This window comes from Hibiscus syriacus, unplaced genomic scaffold (assembly GCF_006381635.1).
Source record: "Hibiscus syriacus cultivar Baekdansim isolate YM2019G1 unplaced genomic scaffold, ASM638163v2 tig00111582_pilon, whole genome shotgun sequence".
Lineage (NCBI taxonomy): Eukaryota > Viridiplantae > Streptophyta > Magnoliopsida > Malvales > Malvaceae > Hibiscus > Hibiscus syriacus.
Window position 1 is genome coordinate 12,432,543 of NW_024063126.1, and position 19,532 is coordinate 12,452,074.

Consider the following 19,532-nt stretch of genomic DNA (forward strand, 5'->3'; position numbering starts at 1 on the left):
TTTGGTCCTGCAAACAAAAAAGAAAAATATTAGCGTAATAAAAATTTATATATAATAATATATATACTATATACTCTTGATTGGTCCGAAAATTGGTGTCTACACATATGAAAGAAAAAGATTATTGTAAGTTTACTTTACATGCTTATTACATAAAATACTCGATATTGATCTTTTTATATTTTTATGAGAATTTATATTAATTAATATCTTCCATAATTATATAATGACTACTTAATCTAAATTGTGAATAGATTAAGGGCAAACCAAATGTATTTAACATAAGAAAGTTTATGTGTCTAATGTGGAACTATGATAATAGTCGTTGTTAGTGGGTGGTCGTGTGACGCTAGACAACAACTATACATGGTGATATAAAAGTATATGATAAAAGTTGTGCTAAAATCACATAGTAATATAATATGAGAAATCGTAATAAAGGAAGAAAAAAATATGATAACTGGTTAAGTAGTTATGTATGAGTAGTAATATATTATATTATAAGGATTAATCGAATTATTTTTTTAGGCAGTGTTAATTGTGATATGAAATAGTATAGACCTGCTGAATAGTCACAACAAACCAAATTCGATAAAATTGGAAATTAAATATTTCATTATGATTTTATGTGTTTAAATAGTTTAATAGTAATTGCTAAATTTGGAAGTTTTGAAAGAAGCAAAATTTTCATCTGCTTGAAGTAGGAAACGTAATACAAAAACAATGCGACATCCTTAACTTGTGTTCGGGTTCGAATACGGGTTAAGGGTGTTACATAATGTGGAGTAAAAAAATATGATATAAATGAATTCTTATATATTATAAATTTTAAAAAAATAAATTGAATTGAATTGGGTGACCAAAACATAACAAAAACTTAAGTTTAGTGATGATTTTGAAGAATCAAATAGTTGGGTAACTCAAACAGAACCACATAAATAGTTAAGTGACTAAATATGTAATTTACCCACGTATTTTTTAACGGAGTTAACATTTTGGGGAAAATGAGTTGACAATTTAAATTTTAGGTGGCAAAACGTCCCGAAATCTTTTTTAAGGGACAACTAGGTACAAATAGTATACTTTAGGAGGCAATGACGCATTTTAAGTCATAAAGTATACTTTAGGAGACAATGATGCATTTAAGTCATAAAAAATGATAACATACCAAATGATATTACACTTTTTTATGAGTAATAAAAATAAATTTTAATGATTAAAATTTTCAATATTATAAATTAGTAATTAAATTTATTGAATTATTATAAAATGATTCTTGCGATATTATATACAATAATAAATATCGATAAATTTAATAATTGTTTTATAATAATTTAATAAATTTAGTGACCATTTTATAATAGTTTGATAAATTTTACAGTAAATTATACAAATGATCAATAAAATAAGAGTATTTTATTTGTACCATTGAAGTTTCAAAAATTATAAAATGATCACTGACGTTATTATTTCATAACAAATCAATCATTCAATTATAAAAAATTGATATGACACGTTAGACTTGATATTGTTTGATCATATTAGATCGCGATTAATTAAACCTTTTTAACTCCCTTAAGAAACCTCTTTAAAAGGTTTTCAATTTCTAATCAAACCATAATCTCAAATAAGAGAGAAGAGTGAATAAGAAGAATTAAAAAAGGATTATGATACGAAAACTCTCTGTCGTTGAAACCACGGGCTCAGCCACCATAATTTGCACTGATAAAACTGGCTCTCTTACATTAAACGGAGATAAAGGTTACTGAGTTTTGGCTTGGGAAAGAATCTATTGATAATTTTCTTAGTATTGGCAAGATCATCACAACAAATTAGTATTTAAACACTCATATATTTTCGTAATTATAACTTGATCATCAAATTATTATTTTTAAATCATGACTAATGTTAATTTTGATTCTGTATTGATCATTGATCGATAAAAAATTAATAATGATGTTGATATGTGACCATAAGATAATATCACATCAATAATTATATTTATTTTTAACAACAAATGATTATTTAAAAATAATAATCACTAATCAAAATGTAACGGGATCTATAATTTGAAAATAATATTTGAATAATCATAATAAAATTACGAGAAAAAACAAATAAATAAGCATGTAATTGACCCTTTTCATTTTCCGAAAAGAATCCATCGTCATGGGCACTGGCAGATGGGCTGACGTCTACTCTTTTTTTTTTAAATCTAAGATAAATATAAAATAATATATATTCAAAGATTTTTAAATCTTTAACTATGAATATTTATACCTATATATATATATATATAATACTCGAATTCAAAACTTCAAAAAATAACATCAAATATCTTGACCATTGATCCATTGATATCACTTGATCCGTAGGAACCGGTCTCTACTCACCCCAAATAGCAGGGGTGCTTCATCCATCCTAAACCTACATCAAAGTTGTATATGCATATTTTATTCGACATGGTATAATTATATATATATATATTTGTTAATTGCTCTCTCATTTTCTTTTCACCATGCAAAGTCTAGATTTTAGATTCAGAAATTATGAGACGAGCATAAAAAATCTAGACGCAATGTCACGACAACTTTAGATTCTCTGATATGCTAAAAAATCACGAAGAGGTTGAAGAAAACATACATTGAAGTGAAGAGAAAAAGGAGTGAACCAAAAGGGATGGGTCTGACTCGCGATGAGGGGGGGGGGGGAATCGGTGACGGAGGTTGAAGAATTGCATTTGCTTCGTGGACAATGAATCTATAAGAGAAATTGACGGGTTCGAAAACAATTCGAGAATCTTTTAACAGATCGGATCAAAGCTTAGAAAGAGTTTGAATTTTCAACAATCATTCAAAACCAGAAATTGGAGAAGAAGAAGAGGAAGAGTTGGAGCCAAAACCAATCTGATTCCACAGCTCTACAATTTATGGTTTTAAAACTATTTACAATGCTTCAAATTTCATCAATACTACTTCCCCACAATGATATAAAGGAGTTTCACTACAAACATTTACAAATCCTTTACCTAAAGAGCACATCACCCAACTGCTTTACTCTTTTGATGTTATATGCATCCCCCAAAATATGTAACTTAAACCCATCTACATCTATTCGACATTCCACACCGATTATGCTAAAACAAGGTGTAGTTGAACGGTATGCGGTGTACTAGAAAACTTAAATAGAGTTAGTTCGATTTACCTGTAATGCATCGGCTACTAGCAGAAGTTACCTAACGATTTGAGATTCACATGCCAAGAGAAGACTAGAAACTTAAAAATGCAACAAGCTCTCTATGCGGCCGACAATCTAGCGTATGATTACTAATTGCCTAAATGTTACATCCAAACCTCGAAAGTGATTCTAACTAAAGCTTAAAACAAGATAGAAGTTTTCAACTACAACGTAAAGGGGAAACGAAACTTAAAGCAAATGATAGCAGGAGAAGCACTAGGTTCTCCAAGCAATGGATCAGTCTACTAGGTCCTTGGATCTTCTAGATAGTGCCAACTTCCAAATGTGCACAGTGCCTACCGAACCATGTGACGGTCAATGCTGAAAATTTTGAAAACCTGGGCCAACACCTATGGAAGATCTTAATCATGCTCTACCTTGAGTAAGGATGATAGCGACTACTGCCTCTGTATCCTGTTCTACTACCATACACCGGACCACCAAAACCAGCACCTAGGCCTGAATCATAACTACCACCTGAGCCTGAGCCACCGTAACTTCCATAGCCGCCACCTCCGCGTCCATATCCACCTATTCCACTCCCACTAAGCCCACCACCATACGAACCAAAGCGGCTAGAATAACCAAATGATGGATCTCCACGATAACCATAGAAACCACCACCACCACCAAATCCCCCATAACTACCACCAAAATCAGCAGCAGCAGCACCGTAACCACCATAATCTCCAAATCTACTGCCATAACCTCCAAAAGATCTGTGAGGAGGACCATCACCACCAAAACCGCCATAATCACCAAATCCACCAAAACCATCATTGTATGATTGTGCACTAGATTCACTACCGTATGCAGGACCAGGTGCTGGGTTTGAGGCTTTCTTTGGTTCAGTCTTCTTGACTTCAACCTACATCAAAGAAGTAAGTCAATCTAGGCATCCTTCGCAAGTAAACCATCTCGACAGATCCCTTGAGAAGAAAAGACTTAGTAACAGCAATGAACCTGAGCGGCTGCGCCAAACTCAACTAAATTGAAAGTTGAAAAAGCATTTCTTAATACCAACAGAAGTTCCGACTCAAGAAAAACAATAATCGTTACTTCCGTCCAAAGAGTTTGAAATGCCACTTCGAATTGTTTCTCTGCAAATAATATATACATATCTGTTTACATCAGATTGTGCACTCACCTGAGTACCCTCCATATCTATCATGTTTCCATCGGCCAGCATTTCATCGACCACCTTTTCACTGTCAAATACGATAAACCCGAAACCTCGAGATCGCTTGGTTGCATGGTCACGTATTATCTCATGTTCCACCACATTTCCATACTTCACAAAGAAATTCTTGAACTCATCTAGGGTTCAAACAACAATGAAAATGAAAAAAAAATAACTAAACGATATTTACCAGTAAAAGAATCAATAAATACAATTACAAAAATAAAGTATAACACTCGATGTAAAAAAAACGTGTATAATCAACTATTAGACCTTCAGTAACAGATGTTGGAATCCCACCAACAAATATTTTCTTGGTCTTGAAGTCATTTGAATGCGAAGAACCTTTAGGGATGGTTCTTTTAATTTCAACCTGCACCAAAAAAAATAATCCATCATACAATATTGTGATTCATAAACACTTAAAACTTCAAAAGTCTCACAAAATCAATCCAACTTTTCATTGAAAATACAAAAATTAAAATAAAGCAAATTCCACCCTAACAACACAGCCCTCACTTGTTAAGCATAACACTACAGAGGACTAACGTTTAACTCGTTCTTCCATTTACCGCAAATAGCACTAGGAAGCTTAGCACTAGACACATACTCATCCGAAACTCGTACCTAGAGGTGAGTATTAGATTGAATCTGAGTAAAAATAAAATTGAATTTAGTTGGTTTGATGAGTCTTATTTTATAAATCAAACTTTATTTGAATTTTTTGGAGCCGAGTATATGAAATTCGAGACAGGTATAGTTTTTTTCCTATAACCATATACAATATACATATATCATGCATAGTTGAGAGACTCCACTCCAAACTGAAAACCATATAATGATTACATATTACTAAAATTTTCAAATTTTTAGAATTCATTTGAAATTAAGAGTCGAGCCAAATCAAGCTTTTCAATGTTCAAATTTTTCCAGTCAAGTCTTGCTCACTCCTACCGGTACCCGAACCCGAGCAAAATAGCTAAAGAACCCAGCACAGCAGAATCTTGAAATACAACAACAAAGGTATTTTAACAAGAAAGGTTGAGGTTTTAGCTTGCTTGTTTGCCATTAATAACATGATCCTCTTGCATAACAGTGTCAACAACAGAAGGATCCGCAAAGGTAATGAGCCCGAAACCACGAGGCCGACCCGTATGCCGGTCTTTCATTATAACAAAATCTGTAATCTCCCCATACTTTTCGAAGTACTTTGTAAATGTCTCTGAAACCAAAGCAAAGTTTAGTAATTGAAGAACACCCATCAAAGGAAAACAAACAGAGTGAAAAAAAGAAGAAAGAAAGCTCGGATCACCTAGAGACGTATCCTTAGCTAAGCCTCCGATGAATATTTTCCTGAACAAGAGTGGGAAAACAATTAAATGTCAAGAAATGTTTGGAAAGAGAAAACAAAGAGCAGAAGAAGGGTATAAAGTTGTAATACCCGGGGCTAGCACCATCATTGTCATTGCCTCTTCTGGAAACCATGAAAGCTATGATTCTGAGAACTATGGAGGTCAAAGAGAGGCAATAAAAGGGGGGCTAGGGTCTATAGATAAGCCGGGTTAAGAAATTGAATGGAGAGGCGTACCACAAATAAAATCAGAAATATATAAGATAAACTACATCAAGTTAAGTACCGCAAATAAAATCAGAAATATATAAGATAAACTACATCAAGTTAACTTAGATCCATTCGTTTCACTAAAAAAAAAATTTCGGAAAATAAAATCCAAAAAATGAATTATATTTCAGGAAAATATTTTTTTTAGTGTTTTGATAGTACATTGTAAAATATTTTACACTGTTTGATTAATTTTTCTAAAAACAGTTTTCAAAATCTGTTTTTAATAAATAAACATACATATTCGATATATTTTTATTCTTTACCTTAGTTTTAAAGGTTCATTTTATTTTTTATATAATTGTATTTTATAAAATCTGTATTTTTATTAGTACGTCAAATTAAATTATTAGATAATATTAATAATTTTTAGAGGTTCAAATCCTGACATTTATGAATGGAACAAAATGGGTTGAGAATCGTTCTTATAATAGGTCTCTACAAAACCAGATCTAGATTAATCGATTAATAGATCGGATATCAATAATTAATTCAAATAAAAAGGCATACTACCGATGGTGTAAAAAATCATGTGAAACTGATCACATGGTTAAAAGCTCAACTAGAAATTCTAGAAGCACATACTCCATTCTGGAAATACCTACACCCAGAGACCCTGTTTACAATAGTCGTTTATGGAAGGAAACATGATTCAATATGAAGATGGCTAATTACATGTTTGAGAAAAGCTTTTATACAATGTTTGAGATCGCAGATCCAACATATGGTCATCCCTATCTGCTATATATAACGTACGTAGACAGAATAGGCAAGCATTTGATTTGATGAATAAATACAAGCAACATCCCAGTCATGTAAGAGCACAGTATAAATGAAAACATAAACAACTCATCTAATTTTATAGTTTACAAAAATATCATTACAGATCCCTTCTGCATAATGGACAAGAAGCATGATTAAGAAGCCACTTATCTATGCAAGGAAGTGGAACATGTGATGGCACTGCAGCAAGCTCCTAACCGTTTCTCCAACCTGAAAGAACTGCGTAAAGATAAAACAGAACTTGGATAAGCTTCTTCTATGTTACTCGTTTTAAAATCGAATATATATATGGTTGGACTTGGACCTGAAGGCAAACTGAACAGGAAACTTTCTCCCCATAAGCATCAACAATGTTATTTTGAGTGATTATGATCTTTGGGATTTTTTCAACCAAATCCCCTGTCAATCCCTTAACATCGTCGGTGTCTAAGATATTCTGGACCTCCTCAAAAGCTGTTTCAGCAGCTCCCATCTGATAACAGAAAATGAATATCATAAGCAAAATGTCATTTGATAGAACCATCACTTTGTGGCAAACAAACCACTATCCTTTACATATTACCTGACTTTGGACTGCACTCAACATCGAGGGACCAATTCGTTCCCGGACAAGTCTCCCGCTTAGAAGGCTTGCAATGACATCAATTTACACAAGTTGCAGGGAAAATAAGTTTAGATCAGCCAAGATTTTCTTTTATATCCCTGTTTTCATTGACATAGAAACCAGCAACCAAATTAAACCAGTGAAATCAGGATAACAAACAAAACTGCTCACCAAATAGAGCAAACATCCTATCATGGGTTCATCAGACTGCCAAAGAACAAGAGAAGGTTCAAAAACTTCGATAGAAAAAACCGCTTCAGAAATAGCCCCGACCGCAGCCCCTCGGAGGAATCCGCTCTCCGTCTCTTGTCCTATCAAAGCCCCTGTCATGGCCCCTAATAGGGTGCCCACTGCACACATAAAATGTCAATCTTTTCACCAATATTTGACTACATCAAGCTTAATCTCAGTCTCAAGCATTAATTGTAGGAAACTAAACAACATTGTCATTAACTCTAGGTGTATTTTGGAGCTAAATGTAAGAACAAATTCATCCAAAAATTGCTTTGTCTGCTAGCAAAATACTTTCACAGTATTGTAATCCAACAAAATTAGAATAGCAACAAAATTTGATTTATCTCGAATCCACATAATATCATACTTGGAGCAAAACACCAATATGAAAACTCTAATTTAACAAGAAATCAAATTCAATTTATTGCAGTATGGACGCTTTGAATGAAAACAAAATTATATTAAAAAAATAGATCTGCAACGAGAAATCTAAAAAGCTTTAATAGAAATAATGAAGCAAAACAGAGAAGATGAGAGAAAGAAGGCGAAACTGCAAAAATCTTTAAGCTTTTCAATGGAATCTCCAAGCAAAGAAGGCGAGGACCGAGGTAAACGAGATGGCTACTCGTGAAATTCCATTCCTTTTTCACTTTCTTTCAATGAAATCTCCAAATAGAGGTTATGATGATGTACAACTCGGGGGATTTGTAAAGTAAAAGTAAAAGCTTATATATACTATTATTATACGAGAAAGAAAAACTAAAAAAAAAAGTAGAAGAATAGGAAAGCTTATGAAGAAGATGAAAAGGGAGAAGATGAAAAGAGAAATATTTGAGAAGACGACTGCCCGCCTCGTCGGTGAGAAGGAGGCCACTAGATCGCTCGATTTTTCGTGTGGAGCAAGGGATGGAAGAACGAAGTTCAGAATCAGTGTGGAGCAAGGGACGGGAGAACGATGGAAAATGACATACGGATTTTCAAACGATAAGTCATTTTACCGTATTTTCCTTTAAGTTTTCCGTTGACCGTAAAACAAATTACATTGACCTTATTTTTTTACGGAAATCAAACACAGGAAAACGGTCCTCCAACCAAACGGACCTTTAATTATGGAGCAGCCTACTTAAATTGTTTTAAAACATATATTTTTTTAGTCTTAGTTTTCTATTTTTTCTGATTTATTATCTTCCTTTTTTTTTATTATTGGTGACACTAATTTTATTATTAATTTTCTATCGTTAGTATTAATTATTTTTATTTTATTATATTATATTATATTTTTAATTTTTAATAATTATATCTTTATGAGGTATGTTTTTTTATTTTTATGTCATGTTTCTCTCTGTCTTTTGATACATTTTCGGTCGAATTCATTTATCTTTTTTTCTCAGTGTTAGATTTGATATCGTCATGACTGATCAAAATGACATTTATTTATCATCATTTTGATCTTCCTTACTTTAGATCCTCAAATTAAATTTGAATATACGATTTGTGTTTGTGGATAGTTTTCTCATGTCATTTGATTGTAACTTATGATTTATCGATAATCTTTCAATAGCTCAATAATCTTTTTTGATTTATCTATCGGTACGATCAGATCGATTCATATTTACCTTTTATTTTAGTTTATTTAACCATATCTTTTTAACTTTTTCTTAGTATGATCCTTGTATGATATTAGGTGACTAATTTTTTATATTAATGATTATAGGAAAATATTTTTATTATGTATTTAATTTATAGTTATGATCGTAAACATTCATTGCAATTTAGATGTTTTCTATTTTCGATAAAACTAGTACTTCTATCTCATAAAAAATTAATTTTAATTTTCTTTCAAAAATTTATAATCACATCTTTCAATTAAAGATTTATTATGGTAAAAAGAAACTTTCAAGCAATGATGAATATATCTTAAATATTTTTTTATATTTTATATTTATAATTTATTTTTTCTTTAAAGTTTTAATCTGTTTTATGTCGTTATAGTTTGTTTTAACACATTATTTTTTAGTGTAATCACCTATATTCAATCTATTAATGGACTAATCCATATCGAATATTATAGAAGTGAAGGCAACCCCCTCCCAACACAAATTATTCTATTCACAAACGCCAAAATTTAAACCAATAACCTTATTTAAAATATTCCGAGTTTCAAGTTAACACATAATTATCGCTGAGAGATTTCCACCAGAAAAGGGAAGGATGGGAAAATTACAAGTGCAGTGGACAATTGGCAGAGCCGGCCATTAATACTCTCAACTGCGCATACAAACCAAGATCTTTGCTATACATTTAAATAGAAAAAGGAATAAAAACAATTGAAACGAATATCAAAACTAAAGCTGCTGCATGCTTTTGTCCGTGACTTGACATTGTATGTCCGGTCGGCTTAACATGTCAAATTCCGCTGGCGGCAGCGGCAGCGGCTTTTATAAAAGTGTTGGGAACCAGCTGAAGGTAGATATATTTGTCAACAGAACCAACACTGAGCTTAAATATGGCTCGGAGGACAACAGTGAGCATCCACCCCCCTTCCATACTAAAGAAATGAGCAGGCGAACTTGCTTGATCATAGTGGAAGGCAGATCTTGCCGACTGATCCGTTGATTTTTTTTTATGGTGATAAAGAACTAGGCCCTGGGATTTATTCATGGTGTTTTTGTGTTGATAAAACCCGACAGCGCTGTAATACAACCACAAAGCCTGTCACTTTAATTAGTTCGAAATAAACAAATTCATTCCAACTAACTAACACAGCCATGGTTAAAAGAACCATACCAGCAGCTTCGGGTTTAGTTCAATGGATCATAATCATAGGCATCACCGGCTTTCACAAAGCGTTCCTTCACACGCTTTCTCACATCCACCCTTGCTTTGCGAGATGCATATCTCACTCGCTTCTCAAACCTATCATACAACAAGGACAAAAGCTAAAACGTATAAACTCCTCCAATACGTGGAATAAAACATCAAGACCAACAGTTTAGATTTTACATCAACTTTCTCAATGGATTTTTGATAAAATATACACAGATTACTAGAGAACACCACACTGAAATGAACTCCTTCAATGGCAGGAATAGCAACTAAAATGCAGTATTTAAAGATTACGATATCGAGAAACAACTATACTGCTAAGAACACACATGTTAAAATGCTTTCAAATTATTTGGAATCGTCAAGACAGTTCTGCTGCTCCTTGTATAAAATTGCACAAAACTATGTTGATACTTGAAGGCAAATAAAAAAGGTCCAGGTCAAGAAAAGCTAGAAACTGTAGCAGACAAACAAGAATCAAGACATGATATTCAACATAGTTTGTAGTAAATCAACATCATCGGAACTAGAAATTTAGAAGCAGGGAGGAATCCAAAGGAAGGCTTCTAGGTTCCAGAAATTTGCAAAGTCATCAACCTAATAATCATATAAATCGGCACATTTTCTTATATGTGTTATTGGTATATACTTACTTCCGTGTCTTCTTCTTTTCCTTGTAACGCATTACGGCATTGCTTCTAGTAGATGATTGGAAGGTGCTCTCAGTACATGGAGAGCACCAGGGAGGCTCTCCCATGAGAAGCATTGGTGAAGCTCCACAATCTTGGTAATCTCCTCAGATGCTCTCTCCAGTAAGGCCAGAAAATGATAGGCTTGAATGAGCCTGCCTTCCAGTAAAATAAAGAATTGAATCGGTTTTATTGCTCATCATGGAATCAGCAGATGCCGCATTGCTGCATGCGGGCTGGACTGTGTTGACCAGACCAATAGATGAGCCCTGGACAAGAATAATATTTAGTCATTGACCATGAGAACATTTGCCATGAACTTGAAATTTTTGGGGGCTGGAATTATGGAATGTGTGATTCCTATGGAAGATAAAACAAGCATGTCATATCCAAGCACAATACGAAATAAACACTCGGCAAATAGGACAGTAAACTTCCTCTCATTACAGTAATCATTTCTTAAGTTAATGTTGGTACTGTCCCATATAAAAAGGGAAATGTGCCTTTGATCACAATGAAACTGCAAAAGGAAGATGCTGAAGTAGAAGGATATTAAACTTAGTTTTGATACAGAAAGCAATGTTATTGATGCTATAATACACCGCCAAAATATAATTGATGTTGTGTAACAGTAAGGAAAATCTAGTAGAAAAAGGGCAATTACAACATACAGAACAAGTACATTTCCAAAAATTAGAACTTTTGCCCCATTCACCGAATTAAAGCTTCTCAATACAGTATTGAATAACTTTTCTCTATTTTAATTTGGCAAGGAATACTCCCATTTAAAAAATGAGAGGGAAAAAGGAAAATTGATACCCGAAATATGCTATAATTGCCATACATACTATTTAATACCACAAGAAAGAAAATCTAGAAAATTGACAACACTACCATAAAAAAAGAAAAATTCAGACACCACAGAGAAAGTTCAAAAGAGAAGAAAGAACCTCAGCAGCCACGGCACCCTGACAGTTGGAATCAGAAGCAGACATGTCTTTCATCCTGAATAAGCTATCAATTCCACCATTCACAAACAGTTCTGTGTGATCAAGAGTTTCTCCAAAGAGTTCTTCATAATTTTCAAGGTTCAGATCAACGTCATCCATGTTGAAGTCATCACAGAGATCATTTTCACAAAGTGAAGGATGCTTTGTTGGAGGGAAAAATAACTGCAAATTTAATAAAGCAAAAATTAGCAAATGTTCCCAAAATGGAATTATATTATTCTAATCACTCTTTTAATGATTAAAATGAAATCTTGATAACTTCCAATATGACCTCACTGCACTTTCCCTATTTCTTGTGCCAATTGCTTTTAAACTGCTGTTTTCCCCCTCTATTATCAATATACATGGATAGAATCCGTTAATACAGTAACTTTTAATTTTTTACATTTTTTTTTTGGAGTATGAGTGAAAATGGATGGATGAGATTAACAGTAGAAAGTGAAGAGATTTTTACGGAAAAATGAAGTGGATTATCCTCAAATTTTAAATCTCTAATCTCAGCCATTAAACTTAGTTAATCTTATGATCCAAAAAACCAAGTAAAACTTAAAAGTTTTCCACCGTGTAAGTGGATCCTAACTCATATATATATATATATGAGAAAAGAAAAACTACAATCAAGTAGACAAGCGGCATTAGCATATGATCCAAATTTAGGAACCCATGGCACAAATAGGCAAAGATGCCGTATAATAAAGATGAGGTTATTGATTTAGTAATCATATTCTGAGGACCTCTTTAATTGTTCTCTGCAATACCAACCTAAAACTTAAAGTTGATCTATATGATAATTTAGATGGACCTTTGATTTCCACTATAAAACACAATCAAGAAAGAAAGGAACAAAATTGGCATAAATTCCTTGTGGAGAAGGACCTAATCTGAAGAAAATGTTGTCACTTAAACCTCAAGCTTGTTTCTATGCAGAAAGAGCATTTATCACAGCACACAATGTTAATATTTTTCAACATAAAGCGCAACAGCAGAATAGATTTGCATATATAGACCCTCTTTATCAAAATGCTTAATCATACTTCTTTAATGCTGTCCCATGAAACTTGGATAACAAGGGACCGAAAGTACCTTAATAACAGTTGATCTTCTTTAATGATATATATTTCAAATTCATCATTTACCATGGGCAATCATTTACCTACAGGAAACACCACTATTATTCTGATTCTGGCTAATGGTGTTTCCTGTAGGGCTCCAGGAAGTCTTCTCCATATTCTCAGGGATGCTCATTAGACCTTCTTCCTGCTCACCAATAGATTCAGCCGGTGAAGGGGACTGCCAAAAGAATGGCCATAAGGAAGAAAGTTCTGCGGATGATGGACAACCAGAATAACTATTAACTGTTTGCCTGTTATGTTTCGAATTTGAGGTAGAGGTACCATGACCTATCCAATCACAGTTCTCACATAGGGAAACCCTTTCTTCGTGCATCTAACAAAAGCAGGCTGCGAATTGCATAGCTCACATAACAGTGTTCTCGAATGGCATCTTGACTATGCATTAGCAGAATGGACATTTCGATCATATGATAAACATAAACAGGCAGAATCAGACCGGCAATATACCACCGGCCTTTGATGGCCACAGAAATCGCAGTTGTAACCCATGTTTGCAATCACAGCATCCAAAATTTAACACTATAAGCAGACAATATATAAACCATGGCAAATAGCTTTTCCGACGATCCCGGGCACTGCTATTTCTTTGTGCACTTCAATACCTGTCAGGCTGACACAAAGGGAAAAGAAAGGTCGCTGTTACAAGGGAATTCAGTTCACTTTCATCTAAAAGCAGACAAACCAATAAGAAAATTAGAATATCAATTCAACTGAAAACTCATATGTGGATAGCTTCATTCACTTCAAATTCGCCCATAAATTAATGACACGGCAACATGATAAAATTCTAGACGACACTGTATCATGAAAGTGGTCACATGAATCAGCACTGATTAAGTATAAACATTTCTATTTTCTATATCTCAGCCAAAAAGGTAAACAGTTTCAAGCACTCAGAGGCAAAGAAACAAAAAATTATTATTGATTGTGCAAACGTACAAACACCAAATTTTAGAGTCATCCATGAAGACTACAACGGTCAAGAGGAAAATGAAAAGACAAGCGGGAAAAGAAACATCATTTTCATCAAATAAAAACCAAAAGGCAATCGAGCAAGCATTCCAAGAAAAATAATTATAAGCAAAAACAATTTACATGTCAAAGAATGGGGGGGAAATGCCATAATCAAATAAATAATCCAAAAAGAAGTAATTTTTTTTATCATAATCATCATAATTAAACCCCCTAATCAGAACAAATTTGCACTCACATGCAAACAGATTCAGCAAAAAGAAAACAGAAGATCTCATGCAAACAAAGAGACCCAAAAATACTAACAAAAAAAAAATCTAAAACCCAGAGATAAAATCAAAATCAAACAAAAAGAAAGATACCCAGAAAGGGAAATCGGATTAAGAGCTGATATAAAAGAGAATTAAGAAATTTACCGTGAAAAAACAAAGAAGATGGTGACAAGATCAGTTACTAGTAGTGATTTCAGAAATTCAAAACTTATAGAATATTAATAAATTAGAACGAGAAACCCTGGAACAGAGCGATTTCCAGAATCTCTCCTCTCTCTTTGAAATTTTTTAAAAACTGCAGAGAGAAATAGAATAAAAATATTCACACAATTAAGAGGCATAAAAACATTTTAACAAATATAAAGGGCAAAAGTGGAAAGCATAAGAGAAAAGTGAGAAATTAACTCTTAGGGTGCGTTTGGTTTACGGAATGTTACCAGTGGGAATAAAAGATTACCAGGGAATAGGATTACTGGGAATGTTACATTACTGTGTTTGGTTGGTTTGGCAGGAATGTAAGATTACAGTGTTTGGTTGGAGGAATAAAAGATTACTGGAATGTATATTTTACCAAATTGTCCTTGTTCTATATTTATTTTTTAACAAGTGAAATTCTAAATATTTAAATAAAATTTATTTATATAAAAATTATATTTGTTGATAATATATTACTTGAGTATTTAAATATATCATGTATTATTTTAATTTTAATTAATATTAAATTTTACATAATTTATGTAAAAATATTTTAAAATTTTACATCAACATTTAACTAAATGTTTACATTGTAAAAATTCTTCGTAGATATTCATAATAATAAAAAGATGTAAATTATTTTTGTTATCTAAGTTATAATATTTATTATATCTTCTATATACAATAATTTATTTATTTATCTTTTATATTTATACTTAATTCTGTATACTTTATCATTATTATTTATCTAATTAATTAATATTACAAAAACATAATTCAAATAAGTAAGAAAATTGGACACTAGGCATCAAAATTGGGTATGCCTATATGCAAAAGCTAGAGTTCTTTTTAATATGCTACTACTCTGCAGATGGCTTCTGCTAAATGGAACTTCTTTATTTCGAAGTGGGAGGCATATTGGCTCACCCGGTTTTGATGTACTTGGTGTCATTTTTTATTTTTTATTTGGCATGTTTAATTACATAAGTGTTTCATGGTCTCTAGGAACCGGAACCGGGTATGCCAATATGCAAAAGCTTGAGTTCTTTTCAATATTCCTTGTATGATTGTTCTGTAGATTGTTTCCACTTGATGAAACTTCTTTAGTTCGAAATGAGATGCAACGAGATGAAAATGTTTTAGTAACCTCAAGTTGTGACCACTCAATTCGTCTGTGGTGGAAGGTATTATTCCAAACATTCCCTTTCTTTTTCCTTTTCAACAGAGCTATATAACTAACCTTGATTTATTCGTTGCATTGCTTCGAGTAGGAGGGCATACACGCAGTTTTTGTTTGTTGTTCATTATTATAATTTTTGTGCTCCTGTTATGGATAGGATGTAAGCCTATTTTTCTTGGCTCTGTTCTGTTTGAATGTCTTGGTTCTGTTCTGTTTGAATGTCTTGGTTCATGCTTTTCTTGTAGGGTGCTTGTCAATGCTTTAGAGGTCATAATGGTCATGTTTCCATCATATTTGATAAATTATTAGGTGATGGTGGTGTCAAAGTATTGGCAAGTGGTAGGGAAGATGGCGTTGTTCGTCTCTGGTCCCTTCGCTCTAGCGGAAAATGTGGCCAACAAGCTTTACACTATATGGGCATCAGAAACCTGTTTCATTAATGCCAGTTGCCGGTTAAGAATCTGTTTCTTCAAGAAGAGTTTCCCCCCTTTCTTTGTTCAAACTTAAAACAAACATTACAAAGTTTGAGCTTTATATTATGTACATTTGATTATATGTTCTTTAGTTATAATTAATAGTTGACACCCCATCATTTTTCAGGTACAAACCTTCTCTTTTGGTAACCATGTCAAAGGATTCCAAGGTATCATGTTCGCCATTGTTCTTGAACTTTTGCTTCTTAACATCACCTACTTTTTTTTTCTTTTCATTTTTATACTCAGATTTCTCAACAGTTGAATACTATTTGACCATATTGGGTTCACATGTGAGAGTTTGGGATACGACTACATCATCAACTATTCGTTCTTCTTGTTGTGGGAATGACTTCCGTGCCTGGTGCTCCTGTGGCCATGAAATGCAATGAAGCCTTGCTTTATGTTGCTGTTGGTTCGTCTGTGGTGGTGGTTGATTTAAGGACAATGCAAAAGGTTTACACTGTGGCAGTATATAAACCAAAACTATACTCCTTCGCAATTATGCCCTCCAAATCTGTAATCTGCACCGGCGGACTTGGCAAGTAAGAGCTTTTCTGTGATTATGAATACATGGCTTTAATTTTCCCTTTATCATGGTATTGTTGTTTGGTAATCAACAAAAGCTTGAACAAGACGGTCGTTACATATCCTCAAGATGATGCTTAGCTGACATTTTGGGAGAAACTTTTTTCTTGTTTGCATTTGTAAGGTCCTTCTTAGAAAGAAAAGCAGATGGATTTGTCGGCCCCCACAAATCATGCTGCAATATCCTGATGAAATGTATAAAAAGGCAATGTATGCATGCGGAGTTAGGTTTTTCGTTAGAATTACAGTTACTTAATGACGATAGCTTAAGTGATCTTATTTATTTTACCAATGCAAACAAAACTGTGGTTGGGATCCTGCTTCTTCGGAGACACTTTTTCTACCTCACCTGAATATTATATTTTACCAATGCAAACAAATTATCTCCAATCATATTCAAAATAATACTGACTATGTTTTAGAATGCTAACTTAATCTTAACACGTAAAAGACTGCTTCTTCTCTAGGTTTTCAAAACAAAGTTTACCGTGTTTCTCACTTTTGCAGTTCCTTAAAGTAGATAATAGAACTGCTGCTCCATGAGATTTGAAAACTAGCACATTACTTGCAACTCATATACTACATAACAAAAAGAAGTATAACATTAACCATCAAAAGATTGTACAATGTTCAGACTTACAAAAGATAATAGCTATGACATTTTAAACGTAATCATATATGTTGGCTATATTATATACACACCAAATTCTTCAAGTCAAAAGATTGACATATACTTGGCTAAGCTACACAAAAAAGTTGAGACCATATTCTAAAGGCATAATCAAAAAGAGATCGACATAATTGTAGAAGGACGACATTCAAAATGATGGTCTAAATTGACGGCATTCAACCAATTACTTAATCACATAATCTTTCTTGAATTCTTTTGGCAAAGAAAAGAAGAAATCTACCTTGTGCGCATCTTTGCTAATATACTCTCCTGCAGTAAGCATTTCATCAGTGGACAGTCCTTCAATTTTCATTATTTCAGTGAAAATCGACATTCTTCGATCATTTCCTTCTGCCTCCTTTTTCAATAAAGCAGTAATATCCTTAATTTCTTTGGCAGTTTCTCGGTATTCAGCGCCGAACTTACTTATCTCTTGTACAAGCTCGGTTAACCCATCATCACTTCGAGACCTTTTCGTGCTAGCTACTTTTTTCATTGTAGGGGTAGAGGCAGTAGCATCAGATGGCAAGTTGAAGCACCAACATCCTCTCTTGATTCAGAATCTCTTATTCACTCTTCTTCAAGTAATGCATCTATAAATGCATTGTCTTCAACATCAATATGTTCCACTGCATCAGTTGCTGTCTTCGCTGCTATTCATGTAGCTCTTTCTTTTCCAAATATATGAACAAAGTCATCAAAGAATGGAAATGACTTGTTTCTTAATCCAACAGCAGTTGGATGACTCTACAATATAATAAAATCGCAAATTTAATAAATATTACAAAGCTAAGTAGATAAGAAAGAGTATAGAAAGAAGATAAATTCAATTTAAATACTTACTCTAACCCAATCATCAAACACATCCTTTGGTGCAGTTAAACATTTTTCTTCTTCATTCCAACCGAATCCACTTCCAATATTCAGCATTTCAGATAAAGCATTGTATTGTCTTTTGAGTAGCTTCACTCTAGATTCAATATATGGATGGGCCCTAATTTGTGATGTTGGAAGCTTGATTTCTAACATCTTTTCAAGATTAGATAGATAACCTGATCTAAATGTTCCATTATCAGCTTTCCAATGTGGGTCTTCAGCCAAAATGTGTAAACATTCAACAAGTGCATCCTCCTCCTCTTTAGTCCATGTCCTTTTAGTTACTATAGACTTAACCTTTCTAGATGTCGGTGGTTTTTCCCCCCTTTGAGATTCCATATTTGATGTTGACATATTTCTCTTCGAAACAATCTAAGAAGATGTATATAAAAAATGTATAACATAATAAAAACATGTCATCATTGTCAATGCTAATCATAAATGAAATTTAAAATAGTAACATAATATAAATCAAATGTAGTGAATGACATAAGTAATGAATGTCCATAACAAATAAAATTTGAATTTTATAGAAGAGAATTACAGAAAATTTAATAAAGTTATGCCATAAAATATAAAGATGTCAAATACATGAAAGTAATGACCACTAACATTAGATAAAATAGAAGGTGGAAGTCATACATAACATAAAATAACATCTATCCTAAAGTACGTGACGCCAACCAACTAGTAAACATATCTTCTGCTAATTTGTCTCTCCACTCAGTCCAAGCACTGCTTGGCTCACAATGTCTGATCATTTCTACTTCATTAATCTCTTCAACATGCCTACTATCTTCAGTATAGTCAGATTCAATAGGATCGATTGGCATCTCAGATCTTATGAAATTATGGAGAAGACAACAAGCTGAAATGAGTCTACATTGTGTTTTCACTGGATAAAATGATTTTTCCCTTAAAATTACCCATCTCGCTTTCAATATGCCGAAGCATCTCTCAATGCAATTCCTAGCTTGAGAATGTTTCAT

General features: G+C 33.1%; 1 protein-coding gene and 3 pseudogenes across 1 annotated transcript; all 4 read right to left on the reverse strand.

Annotated features, from left to right (window-relative positions):
- Positions 1-3,272: 3,272 nt before the first annotated feature.
- Positions 3,273-5,988, reverse strand: LOC120165258 (heterogeneous nuclear ribonucleoprotein 1-like). The gene is made up of 6 exons (XM_039174814.1): positions 5,859-5,988; positions 5,730-5,770; positions 5,476-5,639; positions 4,691-4,790; positions 4,385-4,554; positions 3,273-4,105 (listed from the first exon to the last, which is right to left on the reverse strand). Exons 1-6 carry the CDS (start codon positions 5,900-5,902, stop codon positions 3,611-3,613), a joined length of 1,014 nt encoding a protein of 337 aa, XP_039030745.1. The 5' UTR covers positions 5,903-5,988; the 3' UTR covers positions 3,273-3,610.
- A 661-nt stretch (positions 5,989-6,649) lies between these two features.
- Positions 6,650-7,755, reverse strand: LOC120165465 (annotated as a pseudogene).
- A 2,528-nt stretch (positions 7,756-10,283) lies between these two features.
- On the reverse strand, positions 10,284-12,341 carry LOC120165255 (annotated as a pseudogene).
- Positions 12,342-13,318: 977 nt separating this feature from the next.
- Positions 13,319-14,845, reverse strand: LOC120165256 (annotated as a pseudogene).
- Between the last annotated feature and the right edge of the window lie 4,687 nt (positions 14,846-19,532).